The sequence below is a fragment of the Leptonotus elevatus genome, chromosome 16 (assembly GCF_054856555.1).
Source record: "Leptonotus elevatus isolate MCC_2025b chromosome 16, RoL_Lele_1.0, whole genome shotgun sequence".
NCBI classification, from domain to species: domain Eukaryota; kingdom Metazoa; phylum Chordata; class Actinopteri; order Syngnathiformes; family Syngnathidae; genus Leptonotus; species Leptonotus elevatus.
Window position 1 is genome coordinate 18,585,874 of NC_141254.1, and position 18,277 is coordinate 18,604,150.

Here is an 18,277-nt window from a genome sequence, read left to right on the forward strand (position 1 = left end):
AGACCTTGTAATATGTTATGATGCTATTCTAAATATTTAGCATCGGTGCATGAGGCCTCCTCACATTTCATACATGACTTCACGGGGAATGACCGAGACTATTTTTGTGCAAACTTCGCTAACAAGCAGTTGCCTTAAATGCATTTCCCACTTTGTTTCGCTTGTACATTCTTGGCCCCTTATGATAACATGTTTTAACACCCCCTCCCGCCCCCAGGTGGTTGAAATTATTGTGTAATGTATATTTAAATCTATATATTTTGTTTTTAACTCTTGAGGATTTTTTTTATCTGTCTTCCGACAAGAATTGAACCCCTCTCCCACTTTCACGTAGATGATTAAATAAACTGGACAAAGTCCACAAAAGGACTTTGGCTTTGATGGATGACACATGCTGTTGTTTTTTACTTTGTTTATTTGTTTGTTTGTTTTTTTGGTGAGGGGTGATAACCTTATAAAGTTGAACCTAACATTTTTGTTCTAGTAGAATTACACAAATGTACCAAATTATTGTTACACCTGGGGGATGTGAAAACTTCCAACCCAGTAGCACCTTAATAAATAGTATAAAAAAATAACACCGTTAATAGTGTAGTAGGATGAAGTTTTCATTGAAAATGTGACAAAGGTTTTTTTTTTAATAAATGTTGATGATTGCGAGCCACTGTGACATGCAGTATCATCAACACTGGCCTTAAATTGAGTTGTTGTTGTTTTGCCTACTTAAATAATGATTTAATCAAAAGACATTGCAAATATATATATTTTTAAAAAATTGTTTTACTTAAATTAATGTTTGAAATCAAAAGTGAAACACAATTTACCGTATTTTCACGACCTTAAAGGTGCAAGGCATTTTAAAACATTCGCTAGCTTAAAACATACGCTAGCATGCTTTCACGCTAACACATTTTTTGAAAAGCAGCGGGAACAAAACTGAGTTCGGTTGTACTTAATTGACGTATTTCACAATGTACTCACGTTACTTTTGGATCCTTCCTCGTCCACAAATCCCTCAAACGCGCTCATCGTCTGAATCCGAAATGAACAGCTGGGAAAGTCCTCCACCAAAAACACGCCAGGTTTCCCTCTCGTTGTCGTGCCAAATTATATCCGCGGGTACAACGCACGCTTTTCAATAAACACATGAAGAACACGCGTGTTTTTTCAGTTTTAGAAACAAATGTTGGTTGCGGAGAAACAAAAAGAAAAGCAAGCACTCGCTCGTATTTTGCAGTGAGTGGACTCTAGGTGCGTTCAATGACCACGTACGCAGTAGGAATATATAAAATTTATTTTATTTTATTTTATTTTATTTATATATATATATATATATAAAACTCATCAGTAGGTGAATGTGAAGTCAAAATGTAAAGCGCTTTGAGGGCCTTGTAAGGTGTAAAAGCGCTACATAAATGAATGATCTTTTACTATATCATTCATCCACGCCAAACAACCGACACGCCTTAAATACCAAGCCTTTGAAGAGCATATAAGTGTAATGGTGGGATCGGTTGGGCAAATCCATGGCTCGTGGTCCACCAGGGAGCCACCACCCAAGGCCAGAGACCTTTAGAAAGTGGATAAGTGAACGGTGTTTAATTTGTCTATTAGGGAATCGGGTTCCACGTGGTTGAACACCAAGGCTCGGTAGATGAGAGGATTACCCTCACTCCTAGTTGTCTCTTTATGCGCAAAGTAATTCAACACTAAAAAAAACACTTTTTGGTTTTGCTTCTGAAAGTTAACACGTTTGGTAAATACCTTCCTAAAAAAATTTTTTTTTTTATTCGAGCACTAGCGCATTCAAAAACAGAATCAAATAATCACGCTACCAATTCGGCACATAATTAGATCATCATGACATTGCGTGACTTGAAACAAAGGTCAAAATTCTGCTTACCGGCGTCACCAGAAACTGAACCGGTTGAGCAGGTCCTGCGTGGCTTTGCCTCTTTCCCGCAGCGTACGTACTGTTGTCATTATCATCAACCGAGGACAGAAGCGGCCACACTTTCAGAACACTCCTCTTCCAGCTCATTGGAAGAAGAAGAAAAACTCACGGAAGGTGCCAATTAGGGTCAGCGGCTCGCAGGTGACTCGGCAAAAGTTGTTTTGTTCCTCTTTTCGGGCAGGTCAGGAAGACATGCCGTCCGCTTTGACGGTTTTGAGCATCCTGCTGCTTCAAACTGGAGCTCAGGGATTCGGAATTCTCCCGGGAAGTTCCAGGAGCCACCAGGAGATCACAGAGGAAGCCATTTTGAATGTCACCGTGCAGGTGTGCCGCGCGCTGGCCGAAGCCGAGAATAACGTCTTCGCCTTTCCCGTGAGATACCTTCTCAGTTGCTTCCTGTTCTGACTGGAACATCACACGTTTGTGTTTGTGTTGTTGGTTTATGTTAAAAAGAACGCTGGGTCGGGTTCGTTTGGTGTTTGGAAAATAATGAGACAAACAGATCATTTGCCTCCCGGGGCGGGTGGAGTTTATTCCGGTTATGGACAATTATTATTATTTTAATTTCAAAATGTCTTGAAATGTCATTTGATTACGATAATAATCAGACCAGACCAGATCATAAGCCTCTAATAAAATAAACAACCCCCCCCCCCCAAAAAAAAAGAAAAGAAAAGATTGTCGCTTAAGATAAAGTACAAGTGACTAAACAAGATTTACGTGTGCGTGTGTAGCCGCAGCCATTCACCGCCACAGGCGTGGCCGCGGCCTGCAGGGCCGGAAGCTCCATCAGGAACTTCGAGGAGGCCATCGAGTCCATCACATTGCGCAACATACGCGTGGACCTGGTGGAAGTGTTTAACCCCAGCTTCCACTTTGACGACGAGACCTTCGACAGCGGTCGAAACATCATCACCACGGGCCTGCAGACGGTCAAGGCCAACAACAGGCAGGAGAACTTTGAGGCGGCCCAGGAAAACCTGGGAGGGATCCTGCACACGTTACAGGTTGTCCTCCTCGTCTTCCTCGTCTTCTTCTTCTTCTTCTTTTACCCGCTGCGCCTTTTGTCTCACTTCCAATCAACTTTCTTCGGTTTGCCTTGAACCCGAAGGATTTTTACAGCCACAGTAACTGGGCGGAGAACGGAAATACATTTCCCAATTCCAACCTCATTCGATCCGGCACCTCCCTCGGCAACATAGCAGGTAAGCAAAAGAAGGCATCATGCAGGAAGAGGCGCAGCTTAAACGTCAACCATTACGGCAGATGTGGACACGCCCACCTGCCGCAGCTGCGACGGGGACGACTGCAGCGACAACATCCTGGAGAACATCACCCAGAACCAGATACTGACCACGGGATATTTTGGACTCATTCCCGGCATCGACACCAAGCCCAGCGGTAAACGATGCAACACGTATACACACAAAATCACAGTTTTCTTGCGTATGTTAGCGAAACTCCGTTTATTCTAATTTACACTTGATTCGAAGGATGAGCTCATCAGCAAGCGCTGAGAGAGCCCGATAAAGATTCCGATCTCGCAAGAACTCTGGCCTCGTTTGACAACCGGTGCTCTATGGGATTTGGAGTAAACTCTTTGGGGCACAGGTGTCAGAGTCTTGCATGTTTTCGAGGATTCCCTACTCCAACACACCTGATTCAATGATCAGGATCATTATCAGGTTCCTGCAGAATTTTGCTGATGATCTTAAATATGAATCAGCTGTGTCGAACATGGGAAACCTCTAAAACATGCAGCACTCAGGCACTTGAGGACCAGACTTTGACACCACTGCTTTAGGGAGTTAATGGCAAGCAATTAGAATGTCAGCCCCAAAACTTTCACAACTTTGTCTTTATCCTTGTTTAAAAAGTTGATCTTGTTCAAAAGCGAGTTAAGCACAGAAACTGACAATATGGCAATGTTAATTATCAAGGATGTAAAGATAACGGCGATATCGTGATATCAAAACTGCCACAATATCATCGTCGTCGGGTCACGATATTAAAAGCAGCTCATCTGTTAAAAAGGTGAGGTTCTAATTCCATTTAGTTTATTACTGCAGTTCAGTTTTAATTAGGCATGTTTTGGCCACTGCAGCAATCAACACTCCCATAAATGAGTCATGCCAGCAAATATTTTTCTACATCTCATGACAGGTTGCGCAACCCTGCATAATGTAATCTGAAAACGGAAGCAAAAAAATCTGCTTTACTTGTTGGACAGGAAAGTGCAGCCACGGAGGAGCCTTGGACGTGACCAGCAGGATCGAGCCCACCGGCGGGATCAACAAAGACACGTTTGATTCCGAGCACGGGTTCCTTCACTCAAGAGCGGCCGGCCTGGCCACATCAGCGACCAGCGAGATCCTGGAGAACATTCGACAGGCGGCGGGAAATGAGCCCTTCCTCCAGTACGCTGCTCTGAGCGACGGCACAGAAACACGCACGCACGCACGCACGCACGGCACGCACGCACATTTCGGCGCAGCGTAACGTTAAAGCTTGTCTCTCCTTCATCAGGATGTTGGGCATCTCCAGAGGATCTGGGAACGCTCTGTGTTTCGTGATCGACACCTCGCAGAGTATGAGCGACGACATTGCGGCCGTGCAGAGCGCCACTTCCTCCTTCATCAACACCCAAGTGGGAACCGACAATGAGCCTTTGTTCTACATTCTCGTGCCCTTCAATGATCCGGGTACAGACTTGGGATGCAAACTTTTTTTCAACCGTAACCGAAAAAAAAACAATATAAGACCTCTCTTCGGTTCAGGATTCGGGCCGGTGAGCAGGACGAGGGATCCGGAGGTCTTCAGGGGCATGGTTGATGATCTGACAGCGAGCGGCGGGGGGGATGAAGAGGAGTTGAGTCTCACGGGCCTTCGGGTACGCTCGCCTATATGGATTTTATTCTTCTAATCCCAGAACAACTTGATGAAGCAGAAATGCTCCTCAAACAGGAAAACGCCAGGCGGAATTATGTACTTGGGAGCTGTGGTAGCAAAACTTAGTGGCCGTAGCCATGTTCGTTGTTAGCGGAACGCCAAGATGAATGTACACAGTGTTAGAGTAGACAATATTTGTATTCTACTCTTTGCGTGTTCAATTAACTGAATGGTGAGATTCTGGTGAAGAAGTCCCTTTGCAAAGGTATCATTATAACAGAAGCTTCTGATCACACAATTGAAGTCACCCAAACAGTGGTCTGTTCAAAAGTGTGCTCCTCCTCCTCCTGCACATCATTATTTATTGAAAAGTGGGTGAATACGAAAAGTCTCCTCCCATCAGCAAGTTCAGCAAGTTCCCAGGAATACAAATCAGATTAGAGAAAAACAATAATACATCAGCCTGTTTCTTCCGACCGACGGAGACCGGTACTAGACTACACTCCCTTCTAGATAACAGTGGAAGAGAAACCCGTTGCCCTTTTCTTCTCAGGCGAAAGAGACAGATAAGAATACAATAGACAATTCTATTCATTGAGCTACACAGCTATAACTAAATTCAAAATGGTTAAAATATAAATTGAAACTGAAAAACAATGTTAATAATTCAACAACAGCCAAAAAACAGACATAGATGAGGGTTCGGGTTGACTTCAATCTCATAGGCCTCATTATTCAACTCCAATTCACTTTTTTAGAACTTTCCCATGACTCAATTGGAAACGACAATAATTTGCTTCTTTCTGAAAGTGGGGGGGAATTCAGGTTCCAAAATATCAAGGAGCCTGAGCCCCAAATCAGATTGAGAAAGCTTGACTCTAAGGATTAGGAACCAAAAAGTGTTTGTGAGATGGTTTCAGTAACTTCCTACGGCACTGTGAGGTTGTGAAAGGGACAGTGTGTATTATCTGGTGCCATCTAGTGGCAAACTAATGGAATATAACGATTTTGAAGCATTGCGCACGACACTGGTCTCAAGAGAGAGAACTTCGCAGCAGCTAACGATAGCGGCTAGCAAGAATTAGCTGGAGGATGGAACAGCAAACAAAAATGGCTAACGGAAGAAGCTAGCAAGAGCAAAGCTGATGGAGACAAGGTGGTCGAAGCCCGAATGACGGGAGTCAGCTACCGCCACCTCCTGACACCCATTAGGTCCACTAGCGACAAGCACCACCTGAAGCTAACTAAGTTCGCAAAGTTCTTCGGGTAGGTGTAGAACAAAGATGGCGGCTAAACATGTCAGCCTCCTGTTATACAATTACGGATTACTGGAGTTATGATTATATGGAAACATGTACACTGATGTGATAGAACCTATTTTTTCTTTTGCATATTATTGAAATTAATAGTGTTTTTGTTTTTTATGAATGAATTATTAGGTCACCACTAGATGGCGCTAAATAATAGTTTCAAACCTAAGAAACTGTTTCTTAGGTGTAAATACACTGACGGAAGTGGTGAATGCTTTTATGTTTTATATGTAAAAAGGGGTGGGATTAAATGTTTTCTTATTCGTCCTCCCTTTCAGGCATCTTGTTTCTACACTCAAAATGTAGATTTCTTGTCAATTGGGATATTTTTGCCACGATTGAATGAATCCAGAAGAAATGCGACAACGATTGTTGGAAGGAAAATTCACACTTTTGTCCTCTCCTTTCCCATGTCAAGTTGGCATTGACGAATGCTCCCCAGAACTCGGACATCTTCCTCTTTACAGACGCACCGGCCAAAGACCAAGACCTCGAGTCCACTGTAATCAGTCTCATCGAGCGGACTCAATCTATGGTGGGTGCCAAAATGGTCTCACTTTGTGCCGCTCGAAGATCCTCACCCAAACGATACATCACATCAAAGAGGTTTTTTTTTCTCCACACAGGTGTACTTCCTGATCACGGGAACATCGTCCAACAGTCGGCGGCGAAGGCGGCGACAAGTTGACCGAGAGCAGTCCAGCAGGATTTCGGATTCAGACATTCAGGTGTATAAAGACGTGGCCCAGGCGGCTGGAGGTCTGGTGGTAGAAGTGGAAGAGGACGAACTCTTGGACGCCACCAGCATCATCGGGCAATTGTCCAGCTCCTCTCTGGTAGCGGCAGCAAGATGGCGCCGACTTTTTGTTGCCCGGCTCGGCTGCAAGCTGAGCGTGTCTGATTGCCGACTTCTCTCAGGTGACGCTTGTGCGGGCATCCAGGACTCCAGGACAGAACGAAAACTTCACCTTCGTGGTCGACGAGACCACCAGCAACGTCCGACTTTTTATAACGGGAAATCCTACGAGCGTCACGCTCACGGACCCTGAAGGTGACACGTAAAACTCAGTACGCACAATAATGGACATGTTAACAGCGAGGGCAGCAGTTTCTTGAACGCTATGCGTTGCACTTTCATGTCTTTGCAGGCGACATGCTGACAATCCCCGACGCGGGCGCCGATTTATTGGTCTCGCCTGCGCAGTCGGTGGGAAACTTGCAAACTTTGCAGCTGAGGCCAAACGTGGGCACGTGGCAAGTCGCACTGCTGGCAACCAATCCATACACGTTGAGGGCCACAGGTGAGCGCTCCGCCAATAGAATCCGAGGAGAAACGAGAAAATGTGCAATTGTTTGCTAAATGTTTTTTGCTTTAAAAGGTCAGAGTCCCCTTGACTTTCTGTTTGACTTTGTGGAGTATGTACCCTTGGTGAACTCGTTTGATGTTCTCGACACACGTCCATCAGCCGGTAGGAGAGCTTCCGTTTCCACACTGATCTCGTTCAGTGCCAATGACGGCTATATACGTCAACGGCGCTGATCTCGTTCAGTGCCAATGACGGCTATATACGTCAATGGCACTGAATGACATGCCCGGCCAGGCCTTTCTAATGGAGTGTCCTTTCCTTTGAAGACACCAACGGTACCATGCTACTGAGGCTAACAGGCAGCAACGCGGCGAATGTAACTGAGGTCACTCTGGTCGATTCAGCGGGATCGCTGCAGATTCCAGGGGCGTTGGAGCGGCAAGGGCGCAGCAGCTACTTGGCTCGGTTCGAAATGATCCCGTCTGTGCCGTTTGTGGTGCGCGTGAAGGGGAACGAGGTGAACGCCGCCACGGGAAGAGCCTTTCCTTTCCAAAGGGAGGTGCCGACCAGCTTGCGAGCGTCCAATCTAACTATCAGGGTGAGTGGTCGGCGCAGCGGGGTTCCAGCAGATCACATGATCACAAGATGGCTGATGTTATTGGTGTTCAGGCTGAAGCAGAGGGCAACCTCGTTCCCGGGACGCCGTTCTCGGTGCCTTTTTCTGTCATCGCCAATGGGATCAGAGGGAATGTCTCAATCCGGGTCACCACCAACAACCCGCTCTACAACGCCAGTGGTCCTAGTACTCTCCCGGTGGAACCAGGAGTCAGAGCCAACGGCACCGTGATGCTCTCGGTGCCGACCAACACGCCATCCGGCACCACCGTCAGCCTCGTCATCGAGGCGAAGGGTCCCGAAGGCGAGGACGTCAACTACATTGTCCTCAGGATCTCTGTCCTAAATCCGGTTTGTTGGCCTCGCCTTGTCACATTCCGCATGGCAAACATCCTCTGACCACTTCCTGTTTCCTCGCAGGTGACGGACTTCACAGCTCCCGTGTGCGAGGTGCGGAGCATCGTCAACTGCGTGCAGAACGGTAGCGACATCCCGTGGGAGCTGATGCTGCTGGTGAGCGACGGCGCCCGAGGGTCCGGCGTGGAGCGGGTCAGTCTCACTCGAGGCAACGGGACGCTGAACCTCAGGCCAGCCGCCGACAACCAGAACGACACGCTGGCGACCTACGACGCATTTTGCGACTCGCCCGATGTGGAGCTGCTGGTGGTGGACAACGTGGGCAACGTGGACACGTGCGTCTTCAACGCCTTCACCACCACCTCCGCGGCCTCAATCCTCGCTCCGGCTTCCTTCAGCTGCGCTGTGCTCACTTTGGCGCTTGCAGTCTTACACAGCTTGGACGTGTGCTAAAGTCCTGTGGAAAATTTTTCGCCATTGCCAATAGTGACCAATGCTTACACAGCGCTAATGTGTGGCCCTTGGGGGATTTCCTCCCCTAGTGGCCGACATCAGTACTGCAGTTTCAAATGCTCCCAATGTTGATCATTTAAAGCGGAAGTCAAAACCCCTCCCACCCCCAACAAAAATTTGGGACATGAATGTGAAAATGCGGTATTCTGGTTAATATGAGTTAAGCAGCAACGTCCAGCAGTTTTAATCAACATCAGAAGGCGGCCATTTTGCCACTTGCTTTTGAGTGACAATGACATCACAATTGTTCAGGTCTCAGGTAACAAACAATCACAGCTCAGCTTCAGAAAACAGGCGAGTTGTGATTGGTCCTTGCCTGAGCCCTGAGCAACTGTGATGTCATCATCAGTCGACAGCGAGTGGCAAAATGGCCGCCCCCTGAGATGTATAAAAATGGCTGGATTTTGCTTCATAAGTCATATTCCACAAATGTATTATTAATAAAAAATGTCATGTTCAGACCAGTGAGGTCACATATAATATATTATTGTCATAAATGTTTAAGGTTGACTTTCCTTTTAATGATTATTTGAAAAAAATATCGAAAAAGCTGCTTTTGCGTCCCAAAATGAACCCTTTTTCAAGTTTGACACTTTTTCAAGAACAACTGCTTTCATTTTATTAAACGATGAATTTGTCTAATTTAACTACAAAATGCTGCTGATTCGATGGAAATGTTCGATCACTGAAGTAAATAAGCTATGAAAAAGTACCTGCTGACCACTGAAGCCACATTACAACCTGTGAAGAACCTGTAGCGCAAAAGGTGTCGAACCCACAGCCCGGGGGCCGCGTCCAGTCCGTTCCCTGCTGCAATTGTCTTGTTAGTAAACATTGCAAGATCTTTTTTTTCTTACTATTCCACTTATATAAATAAAGACGACAAACCGAGAGAAATGTTCAGCAAAATTGTTGCAGGAGATGAAATAATTCCCCCTAAAAAAAGATGTCGTTTATTTTGACATTGTGTCAACTCTTTCACAGAACACGACATTTTGCTACAGATTAAAGATTATTTTTTTCTCCTTTTAGTCTATTTACATTACGTTGTCATGAAGGATTGTGAGATGAGCTGACTCAACAAAATAAAGGCATGTTACTTTTTCAAACATTTGCTGCTGTACTTTCCAAGTAGGAATCTTTTTTTTTTTTGTCTCATTTCCTTCACGTCGTCAGCTTAGCGTGTCCCTCAAACCTTCAACCCTTGTCCCCGTTTGGACCAAAAGCGCTGAAAAAAGAGTTTTGACTCTTGTCTGGGATGATGAAGGTCTGTCGCGTTGTCGTACCGCGCCGTGGAATTCTGTCCCAGCGCAGCGTGCCGCGTCGCCACTGCAGCTTTGCGCAACACTTCACAAGCGTCCATCAGGGCCTCTCCTGGAGGGGGGGAGGGGGGGGCGCTAGGGCGCAACCCCCCGTCAGGCCATGCCGTTCGCATACTGGGACAGTTTGTTCTCCAAATCGCAGATTCGTTTCTCTTGGGACAATACAGTCGCCTTCAGGTGCTGGATCTCCTCCAGCAGCCTCTGCAGCAGCTCGGGCTGCGGCGCGAGGACGCCGGGGACAGACGAGACAAAGGACGGCAAGGAGACAAAAGGAGAAGAAACAGGGACATGACAAGGAGAGGAGGACAGCGACAGAAGGCAAGTTAGAAAAGAAGTCAAAGTTGAAGGTAAGACACTTGGTGCAAAGAATAGAGAAGGAGAAAATATATATTCATTCTGCTTGTTGCGCTATAGCAGAGGTCAGTAACCTTTTCCGAGAGAATGAAGCATTTTAGGCTAAAAAAAAAAAAAAATCACACACAAAATGTGTCCGCAAAACATTTGAAGATTAGTCTTCGTCTAATTTACTGAGGGCCCAAGAGCTTCTAATCTTGCCAAGCAAGTTGAATTCTCGCGGTATTTGTGAGCTCACAAACTCCGGAGAATGCATCTTGTACCGCTTCCGGCTGACGCGTTTGCAGCCGAGCTTGTTCAGGTCGGACCAATCAGGCGTTGTTTAGGCAGGACGAAAACCAATCGGCGCCGATGGCGGATGGAAACAAACAAAGCCAAACAGGCGAATGGATGCTGCTGCAGAGTTACTCACTGTTTCCTTGTTGAATGTGAACAGCGAGAGGCATTTCGTGCATTTTTAGCTGGTAAAGATGTCCGTGCTTTAATTATTAATTTATTTATAGAATATTTTTTCTAAAAAATGTCAAACACAAAATATATAGATATACACATATATTTTTTTCCACTAATTTTTTTAAGCGATCCATTGGGAGCCGCAGGAGAGGAACTAAAGAGCCACATGTGGCTCCAGAGCCGCAGGTTGCAGACCCCTGACCTGTCCTGAAAACTGCCGCAAACTGAAGGACTGACCGGCAGGCTGGCGGCATCGCACGTGGACATGCTGCGGCGGGGGGCGGGCCTGGATTCCAGCAGGCTCTTCCGGGACATTTTGAGCTCGCGGCTCTTCGGCGGCACGTAGCCCTCCTTCATGGATATCAGCACGGGGTCTTGGTCGCGGCCCTCCAGCCACTCCTCGGGTTCCATGGCCGGCTCCGGCCCGGCCGTGTCCGGGTACAGGTCGTCCTGGAAGAGGTCCGACTGCCCGACGGCATTCGAGCGAGTCAGCGAGCTTTACGGCAACTCGGCATGAGCGATGGGCCGGATCGGGCGGGGCGGGGCGGGGCGGGACTTACCTTTCGGGGAACGGTCATTGTGATTGGCTCGCACTTCTTGTCGTGCAGCTTGTACAACCTTCGCGCAAATACAAGCATCGTGAGTCATGCGCAGAATCCGGCGGCATGCGGATCAGTCGCTCGCCGCGTGGCCTGACCTGGCGATCTCGCACTTGCTGACGTCCACGCCCCTTTTGGGCATGAAACCCATCCCCCGCTGCGGCTCTTTGCTGCTGAAGGTGTTGAGGTAGTGCACGTAGGGCGGCTCCTCGGTGATCTCAAAGTAACGGATGCTGCTGTCTCCCTGCGCGCGCACACACAATGCAGTCAAGCAACACATTGCACGTGCACGTTGCCCATATATATCACAGGGGCCAAACCCAAGGCCCCGGGGGCCCGATCCGGCCCTCCACAATCATTCGATGTGGCCCGCGAAGTCAAATTGTGTCGACTTCCTGTTTCTTGCTATGTCTTCACTTTTAACAGTAAGATACTGGAATCCATTTTTGTTACGATCTTTTTTTAAAGTACATTGAAATACTTTTTTTTTTTTTTACTGGATTAATATGAGGGCTCTTAACGGGAAAGCATAACTACGGCAGAAATATGTGTTTGGCACCCCTGCTTACCTTGCCGCACAAGTAGACCATGTTGGCGTCTGGGTCGTAATACGGTAACAGGACGCCGTTACTCGTGTCCAACTCCAACAGTGCGATCGGCTCCTCAAAATTGGTCTGAGGAAGATGAAGAGTTCATTTGGAACCGATCATAGAGATGACTCGTTTCAAAAAATTCTTTTTTTTACAAACAACAATGGCTGACTTTTCTTGCTGTTGCTCACATTTGCAGGGAACTGCCGTTCGAACGCATTTGCGTCTACGTTCGATACGTTAAATGCGTTCAACGTACTCGCAAATACGTCTGAACATACTCGCGAGTACGTTCAGACGTACTTGTAGGCTAAATGCTAAAAACATATTTTCCCAGAATCGACATGCACAAGTCAACACTCAATACCCCGTGGCATTATGGGAAAATAATATGCTATGTTTTTAGCATTTAGCCACAAGTACGTTCGAACGTACTCACGAGTATGTTTGATTGCGAGTACGTTTGAACACGCTCGCCTGTTCGCCAGTATCTTTGAACGTACTCACAAATAGTTTCGAACATACGCGCAAGTACGTTCGAACATACTTGTAAGCTAAATGCTAAGAATATAGCCTGTTTTCCCAGAATGTTTTCAATACTCAATACGCCGTGGCATTATGGGAAAATAATATGCTATGTTTTTAGCATTTAGCCAACAAGTACGTTCAAGTACGTTTACTTGCAAGTAAGTTTGATTGTGAGTATGTTTGAACGTACTCTTAAGTCCAAAATGTTTACTCCACATTGGTAATTCCATCAACATCATTTCCTATTCATGCTCAGTTTAGCGTACCGGGTCCCAGAGTCCGAGCTCCCTCTGGCTCATCCTGGTAAATCCTGTAGTGAAGATGTTCCCGTCTCTGGTGAAGATGGCCCTCATGGGTCGGATGCCCTCGTGAGGCGCCAAGCGTTCCTGGGGGGTCAGCGGCTCGCGTTAGCAACGGCTCGCGTTAGCAACGGCCTCACTGGCACCCTCGCTCGAGTCGGACCACTCACCGCCACCACCTCGGCCTTGCGCGGGTCGCAGACGCGCAGGCGGCGGTCCTTGCAGGTGGTGCAGAACAAGCTTCCGTTCCTGTTCCAGCTGATGCTGTAGATGAGGTCGGGGTGGTCGTCCATGGAGATGAGCGGCTCCCCCGTGCCCACGTTCCACACGATGATCAGGTTGTCGCTCCCTGCGAAGGAGAAGGACGCGTTCGCGCGACTCTGCATCGATCGTGCGCGCGCGCGCGTGTGTGTGTGTGTGTTGTACCCGCAGTCAGCAGTATGTTGTGCGCGGTCGGATGCCAGCTGACGATGCCGACACGCTTGGAGTGGCCCTCCAGTACCACAACGGGCTCTGTGAGGGGGCGTACCAGCGAGTGATCGGGAATCTGCCACACCTGCAGATGGCGCAAGAACACAAACAAACAAAAAATGCCGTTACGCACGTTCAGAGGTGGCAAACACAAGTCCAGGAAGTAAAAATCCTGCCACAGTCTGGCTTTAGCCCCTGATGCTAGCTAGCATGTAAACGAGCAACATGGGAGCTAGCTAGGCCGCTAGCTAGCTAGTGATGAGTTATTAACATTGTTTTTCAGTTTCAATTTATATTTTGGCCGTTTTGGATTTAGTTATAGCAATATGGCTCAATGAATAGAATTGTATTCTTATCTGTCTCACTCTCAGAAGAAGGGCAACGGGTTTCTTCCATTTGCTATCTTAAAGGGAGTTTAGTCTAGTACCGGTCTGGGAACTTGCTGAGGGAGGAGACTTTTCGTATTCACCCACTTTTCAATAAATAATGATGTGCCGGAGTAAAGGGACACACAATCTGAACAGAACACGGTTTGAGTGTCGTCAGTTTTTGTCATCAGAAGCTTCTGTTTTAATGATACCTTTGCAAAGGGACTTCTTCACCAGAATCTCACCATTCAGTTAATTGAACACGCAAAGAGTAGAATATAAATATTCTATACTCTAACACTAGCAAGCACCTTGGGCTAAAGCCAAACTGTGGCAGGGTTTTTACTTTCTGGACCTGGATTTGCCACCTCTGCGCACGTCACATTCCGATTTGTGGGCCACAAACACACACACACCAACATGTTTGTCTTACTATCTTAGTGGGAACATCCCAATTCCTAGCCCCTTACCGTAACCGACTGCCTAATCCCAACTAAAATCAAGCCTTGACCCTCAAAAAAACGGTCAGTTGACAGTTCAACCGGAAATATGGAAACACAATCAGCGGCTGGTTACCATGGCGCTGCAGTCCTCCGAGCCGCTGGCCAGCACGTTATCGTCATGGGGACACCAGTCGATGTCAAGGACCGGTCCAGAGTGTCCGTTGACCAGAGGGTAGTTTTTGTCCACGCGACCCATCTACAGAACACACCGCAACCTCAGCTCAAGTCCATTAAAGGTCAAAACTCCTCATTACAAGGTCATGTGTCCGACATTTGTATGCTGCATGTCCACCATGACACGCCATTTGTGTGCTGTGAACATGTGTATCAACATTGCTAACACACACACACACACACACACACACACACACGAAAGAAGAGTATTTATAGCCGAGTGATGAGGCACTGAAAGGGGACTTTTCCACGTGTCATGGGGGGCGCAAGACAGCGGGAGCTTTCTGGTGTCAGGGGAAAAACGGCAACACTCAATTTTGGGGTCCGACTCTCGGAAACTGCGCACTGACCTTTGCGAGGGGAATGGCCAGGAGAGCTCCGCCCCCGCTGGACTCCACAATGACGGCCAGGAACTTGGGGTTGACGGCGCAGAAGGAGCTGTCCCACGTGACCTTGGACACGCGGATGTCATCGTAGCTCTGGTCGGCCTTGACGCTCTGGCCGAAGACGTGGCGGAACTTGCTCTGCCGCACGATGCTGCGACTCATGGCTGCAAGGGGGGGGCGGAGACTGAGGAGGGGGGGGGGGGGGGAGGAAGTCACAGACAGCAAAACGGTTCAAAACTTTGGTTGGCATCGCCACAAATGCATTTTCACTGCACGTGTTGAGCTTCTTTCAAGAGCTTCAATGGCGGTCGCGTGGAGACGTCCCATGGAGACAAACAAAAGGACACGCGCGCACCGCGGCAGTGATTCCTGGTGTCGGTGCTGGGGAACTCGCGTGCCATGAAAGAAACTCATCACCTGTGACGCCATAAATGACCCAATTAGAATTTATTGGCTCTACATTTATTGCCTTTGGTTATTCATCTGGAAAAGTGACAGACAGAACAGCTAAATGCTCTTCCACCAGATGGCAGGAGTTCTCCATCCGGTGCCATTCAGACGTGAAAAGATTGGGCTTAGCCAAATAAAGTAGGGAGAACAAAACATACGGCAGACAAACGGAGGACATACGCCGGACAAATGAAGGACGTATGCTAGACAAACAAAGGGCAGTACGCTAGCTCGGCAAATGTGGACATGCGCGGGACAAACGGAGGACGTATGCTCCTTTGTTGAGTATACAGTGGTACGTTGTATTTTGCTCCTTGGCCACAAGGGGTGTTATTAAACAGTCATGCAGACAAAAATGAAGAGTTTCACAACTACTGGAAGAGATTGATGAATTATTAACATTGTTTTTCAGTTTCAATTTATATTTTAGCCGTTTTGGATTTAGTTATAGCTGTGTAGCTCAATGAATAGTATGGTCTATTGTATTCTTATCTGCCTGAGAAGAAAAGGGCAACAAGTTATTTTCCATGCTATCTAGAAGGGAGTGTAGTCTAGTACCGGTCTCAGCCGGTCGGAAGAGACAGGCTGATGTATTATTGTTTTTCTCTAATCTGATTTATACCTATGGGAACTTGCTGAACTTGCTGATGGGAGGAGACTTTTCGTATTCACCCACTTTTCAATAAATAATGATGTGCAGGAGGAGGAGGAGGACACTTTTGAACAGACCACTGTTTGGGTGACTTCAATTGTGTGATCAGAAGCTTCTGTTATAACGATACCTTTGCAAAGGGACTTCTTCACCAGAATCTCACCATTCAGTTAATTGAACACGCAAAGAGTAGAATACCAAATATTCTATACTCTAACAAGATCCAATGAACTGCTATAATATTTGCTTTTCAAATATCCCTTGCTTCACCCATTTTAAAATGGCTACCTAGATGCTAATCCTTAGCCCGATAACCGTGTTTTCAGTTATGGGTTAGCATTAAGCTAGCCATTTTTTGCAGTTTGTGCAATTTAGTTACATGCCGTTTTTAGGCACGCTCGCCCTCGCCCTCGCACCGACCACCCCAAATTTCTTACTCCAACCTTCACTTATTTTTTTGACTTTGGTGCCTTTTGACCTGTTTTTGTCTCGTGTATGTTGTGTAAACTGCCCGAGGCGCCAAGCGTTAAAGATAGTCGTCTGGGCTCAGCGCCTGTTACAAGTTGGGATATTAATAGACGATTGTCACTCGCGCTCATTGACCTCAACACAACAAAAACACGTTCGCACGAAGGTCTTCTGTGGTCTAAAAACGAGATCGATGAAAGCGTCCTAAAGACATTTGCTGGCTCGCAATGACTTTGCACGCAAAGCGTTCATCGTGTGTGGCAGCGCTCCAAAGTGGTTTTTGGAAGACTCAACAACAACATTCATCAAACATTGCACATGTCAGCAGCTGTGGGCGGAGTTTTGGATGAGATCACATTAAATAAAATATATATTCACGTGGGAGGAAAAGCCTCAGGTAATGAGGTTGCTCCTCCCTCGTGCGCGCGTGCGCGAGTGCCCCCTTCCTAATTTAGACATGCTGGTACATGGTCACACCCCCCCCACCACCGACCATGCCAGACCTTCGTCCTAAATAGTCCCGGGACCGAGCCAGTCCACCGTGGTGCGTTCACGTCCACGCGCAACATCATATCGCGCAACGCAAGACCTTCCTCGCTCGTTTAAAGTGAAGTCATGTCATCACAAAAACAAAACAAAAAAAGTCAACAGTTGCTCATCTCGACCCCCGACGGGGCAAAGAATAACTCGCAACGTAAAGAAATTCATTTTTGCCACGGGTTTTGTCTACTGACTGCGACGCACACGCACGCGCAGGCAAATGCGAGTCACAAGGAGCTCACCTCACGCGCTTTGGGGACTGGGGAGACCCCTCAACCCTGACGGCTGTGGTTCTGGTTCTGGTTCTGGTTCGCTGCCTGTCGCGGGTCGGCTGAGGCGACTGCGTGAGTCCTCCCAATACAAAGACGGAAGAGGGGGCAGAGGCGGGCGACGAGAGAGGACGATGGCTGGACTGGGGGGGGGGGGGGGCGTAGTGGGGGGGGGGGATTGGGTGACCGTCTATTTTGGAAGCAGCTTCTTGTGTTCGGGGAAAGGGGACGTCACTGTCCGCGCGCCTGCAGGCCGCAGCTGCAAGATGTTCTTGTTCCGTCCGGCAGCAGGTCAGCAATAAGTTACATGATCAATATTCCTGCATGTGATACTCGACTCAAATGACCTCATTTTTTGGGACTGTTTTCTACAAAATGACCCAGAAAATTTTGTCCAATTGACCCAAGTACCGGATTTGTCCCTTTTGGACCCAACTGTTTTGAGAGTGTTTCACTTTGTTGTATTGAGTTCTGTTGCTTAAGGCATTTTTTTCTTCATTAAAATGTATTTATACTTTATTTTTTGGAAAAGCCGTTATTCATTGAATAATTTGAAATTGATTTACCGTCAACTAAATAAGCAACTTGACAGTGTAGCCAGCCATACATTTAACGTGTCTTATTTTACTCAACCATGACCAGAAATTACAAGTAAGCCTTTTAAAGTGGGAAATAACTGTTAAAACGTTGGTTTACTTTTAAAATGGATTTTTAGTCATCTGCGAATTAATAATGTAATTAAGTTAACATTGTATAGCTAGCACCACAAAAATTAATCCAATTATAAAAAATTAAATACACTTTTTTTACATACACATTTGACCACTTGTTTTTTTAACAACGAAAATCAGAAATATTCTTAAAATAAATACACCATTATTTTTGTTATTTAATTATCTTATTTTA

The 18,277-nt window shown here is 46.8% G+C and overlaps 3 protein-coding genes across 3 annotated transcripts in view; 1 reads left to right on the forward strand and 2 right to left on the reverse strand.

Moving 5' to 3' along the window:
• The window catches only part of LOC147161142 (sodium- and chloride-dependent GABA transporter 2-like), a 32,661-nt gene extending 31,423 nt beyond the window's left edge, over positions 1–1,238 (reverse strand). Inside the window, exon 1 of the mRNA XM_086097847.1 lies at positions 982–1,238. Coding sequence (XP_085953973.1) covers positions 982–1,029 — 48 coding nt within the window. The 5' untranslated portion in view covers positions 1,030–1,238. The remainder of the gene's footprint in view (positions 1–981) is intronic.
• Positions 1,239–1,976: 738 nt separating this feature from the next.
• Positions 1,977–10,056, forward strand: LOC147161144 (von Willebrand factor A domain-containing protein 7-like). Its single transcript, XM_086098553.1, has 15 exons — positions 1,977–2,326; positions 2,689–2,961; positions 3,066–3,159; positions 3,221–3,355; positions 4,185–4,371; positions 4,481–4,656; positions 4,732–4,844; positions 6,572–6,688; positions 6,780–6,989; positions 7,072–7,204; positions 7,302–7,454; positions 7,533–7,622; positions 7,787–8,058; positions 8,130–8,426; positions 8,496–10,056. Exons 1-15 carry the CDS (start codon positions 2,147–2,149, stop codon positions 8,883–8,885), a joined length of 2,820 nt encoding a protein of 939 aa, XP_085954679.1. The 5' UTR covers positions 1,977–2,146; the 3' UTR covers positions 8,886–10,056.
• On the reverse strand, positions 9,790–17,490 carry coro6 (coronin 6). Its single transcript, XM_086098554.1, has 11 exons — positions 17,345–17,490; positions 14,957–15,176; positions 14,506–14,628; positions 13,517–13,646; positions 13,261–13,439; positions 13,058–13,177; positions 12,243–12,347; positions 11,772–11,917; positions 11,635–11,692; positions 11,312–11,539; positions 9,790–10,483 (listed from the first exon to the last, which is right to left on the reverse strand). The coding sequence occupies exons 2-11, from the start codon at positions 15,152–15,154 to the stop codon at positions 10,361–10,363; spliced, it is 1,410 nt and encodes a 469-aa protein (XP_085954680.1). The 5' UTR covers positions 15,155–15,176; positions 17,345–17,490; the 3' UTR covers positions 9,790–10,360.
• Positions 17,491–18,277: the final 787 nt, after the last annotated feature.

Coding starts and splice junctions, on each gene's coding strand:
- coro6 (XM_086098554.1), bottom strand. CDS start 15,154: ATGAGTCGCAGCATCGTGCGGCAGAGCAAGTTCCGCCACGTCTTCGGC. Junction 12,348..13,057: donor AGCTCGGACTCTGGGACCCG/GTACGCTAAACT, acceptor CATCTTCCTCAG/ACCAATTTTGAGGAGCCGAT. Junction 10,484..11,311: donor GCGATGCCGCCAGCCTGCCG/GTCAGTCCTTCA, acceptor CTCGCGCCGCAG/CCCGAGCTGCTGCAGAGGCT.
- LOC147161144 (XM_086098553.1), top strand. CDS start 2,147: ATGCCGTCCGCTTTGACGGTTTTGAGCATCCTGCTGCTTCAAACTGGA. Junction 3,160..3,220: donor CTCCCTCGGCAACATAGCAG/GTAAGCAAAAGA, acceptor CCATTACGGCAG/ATGTGGACACGCCCACCTGC. Junction 6,990..7,071: donor AATTGTCCAGCTCCTCTCTG/GTAGCGGCAGCA, acceptor GACTTCTCTCAG/GTGACGCTTGTGCGGGCATC.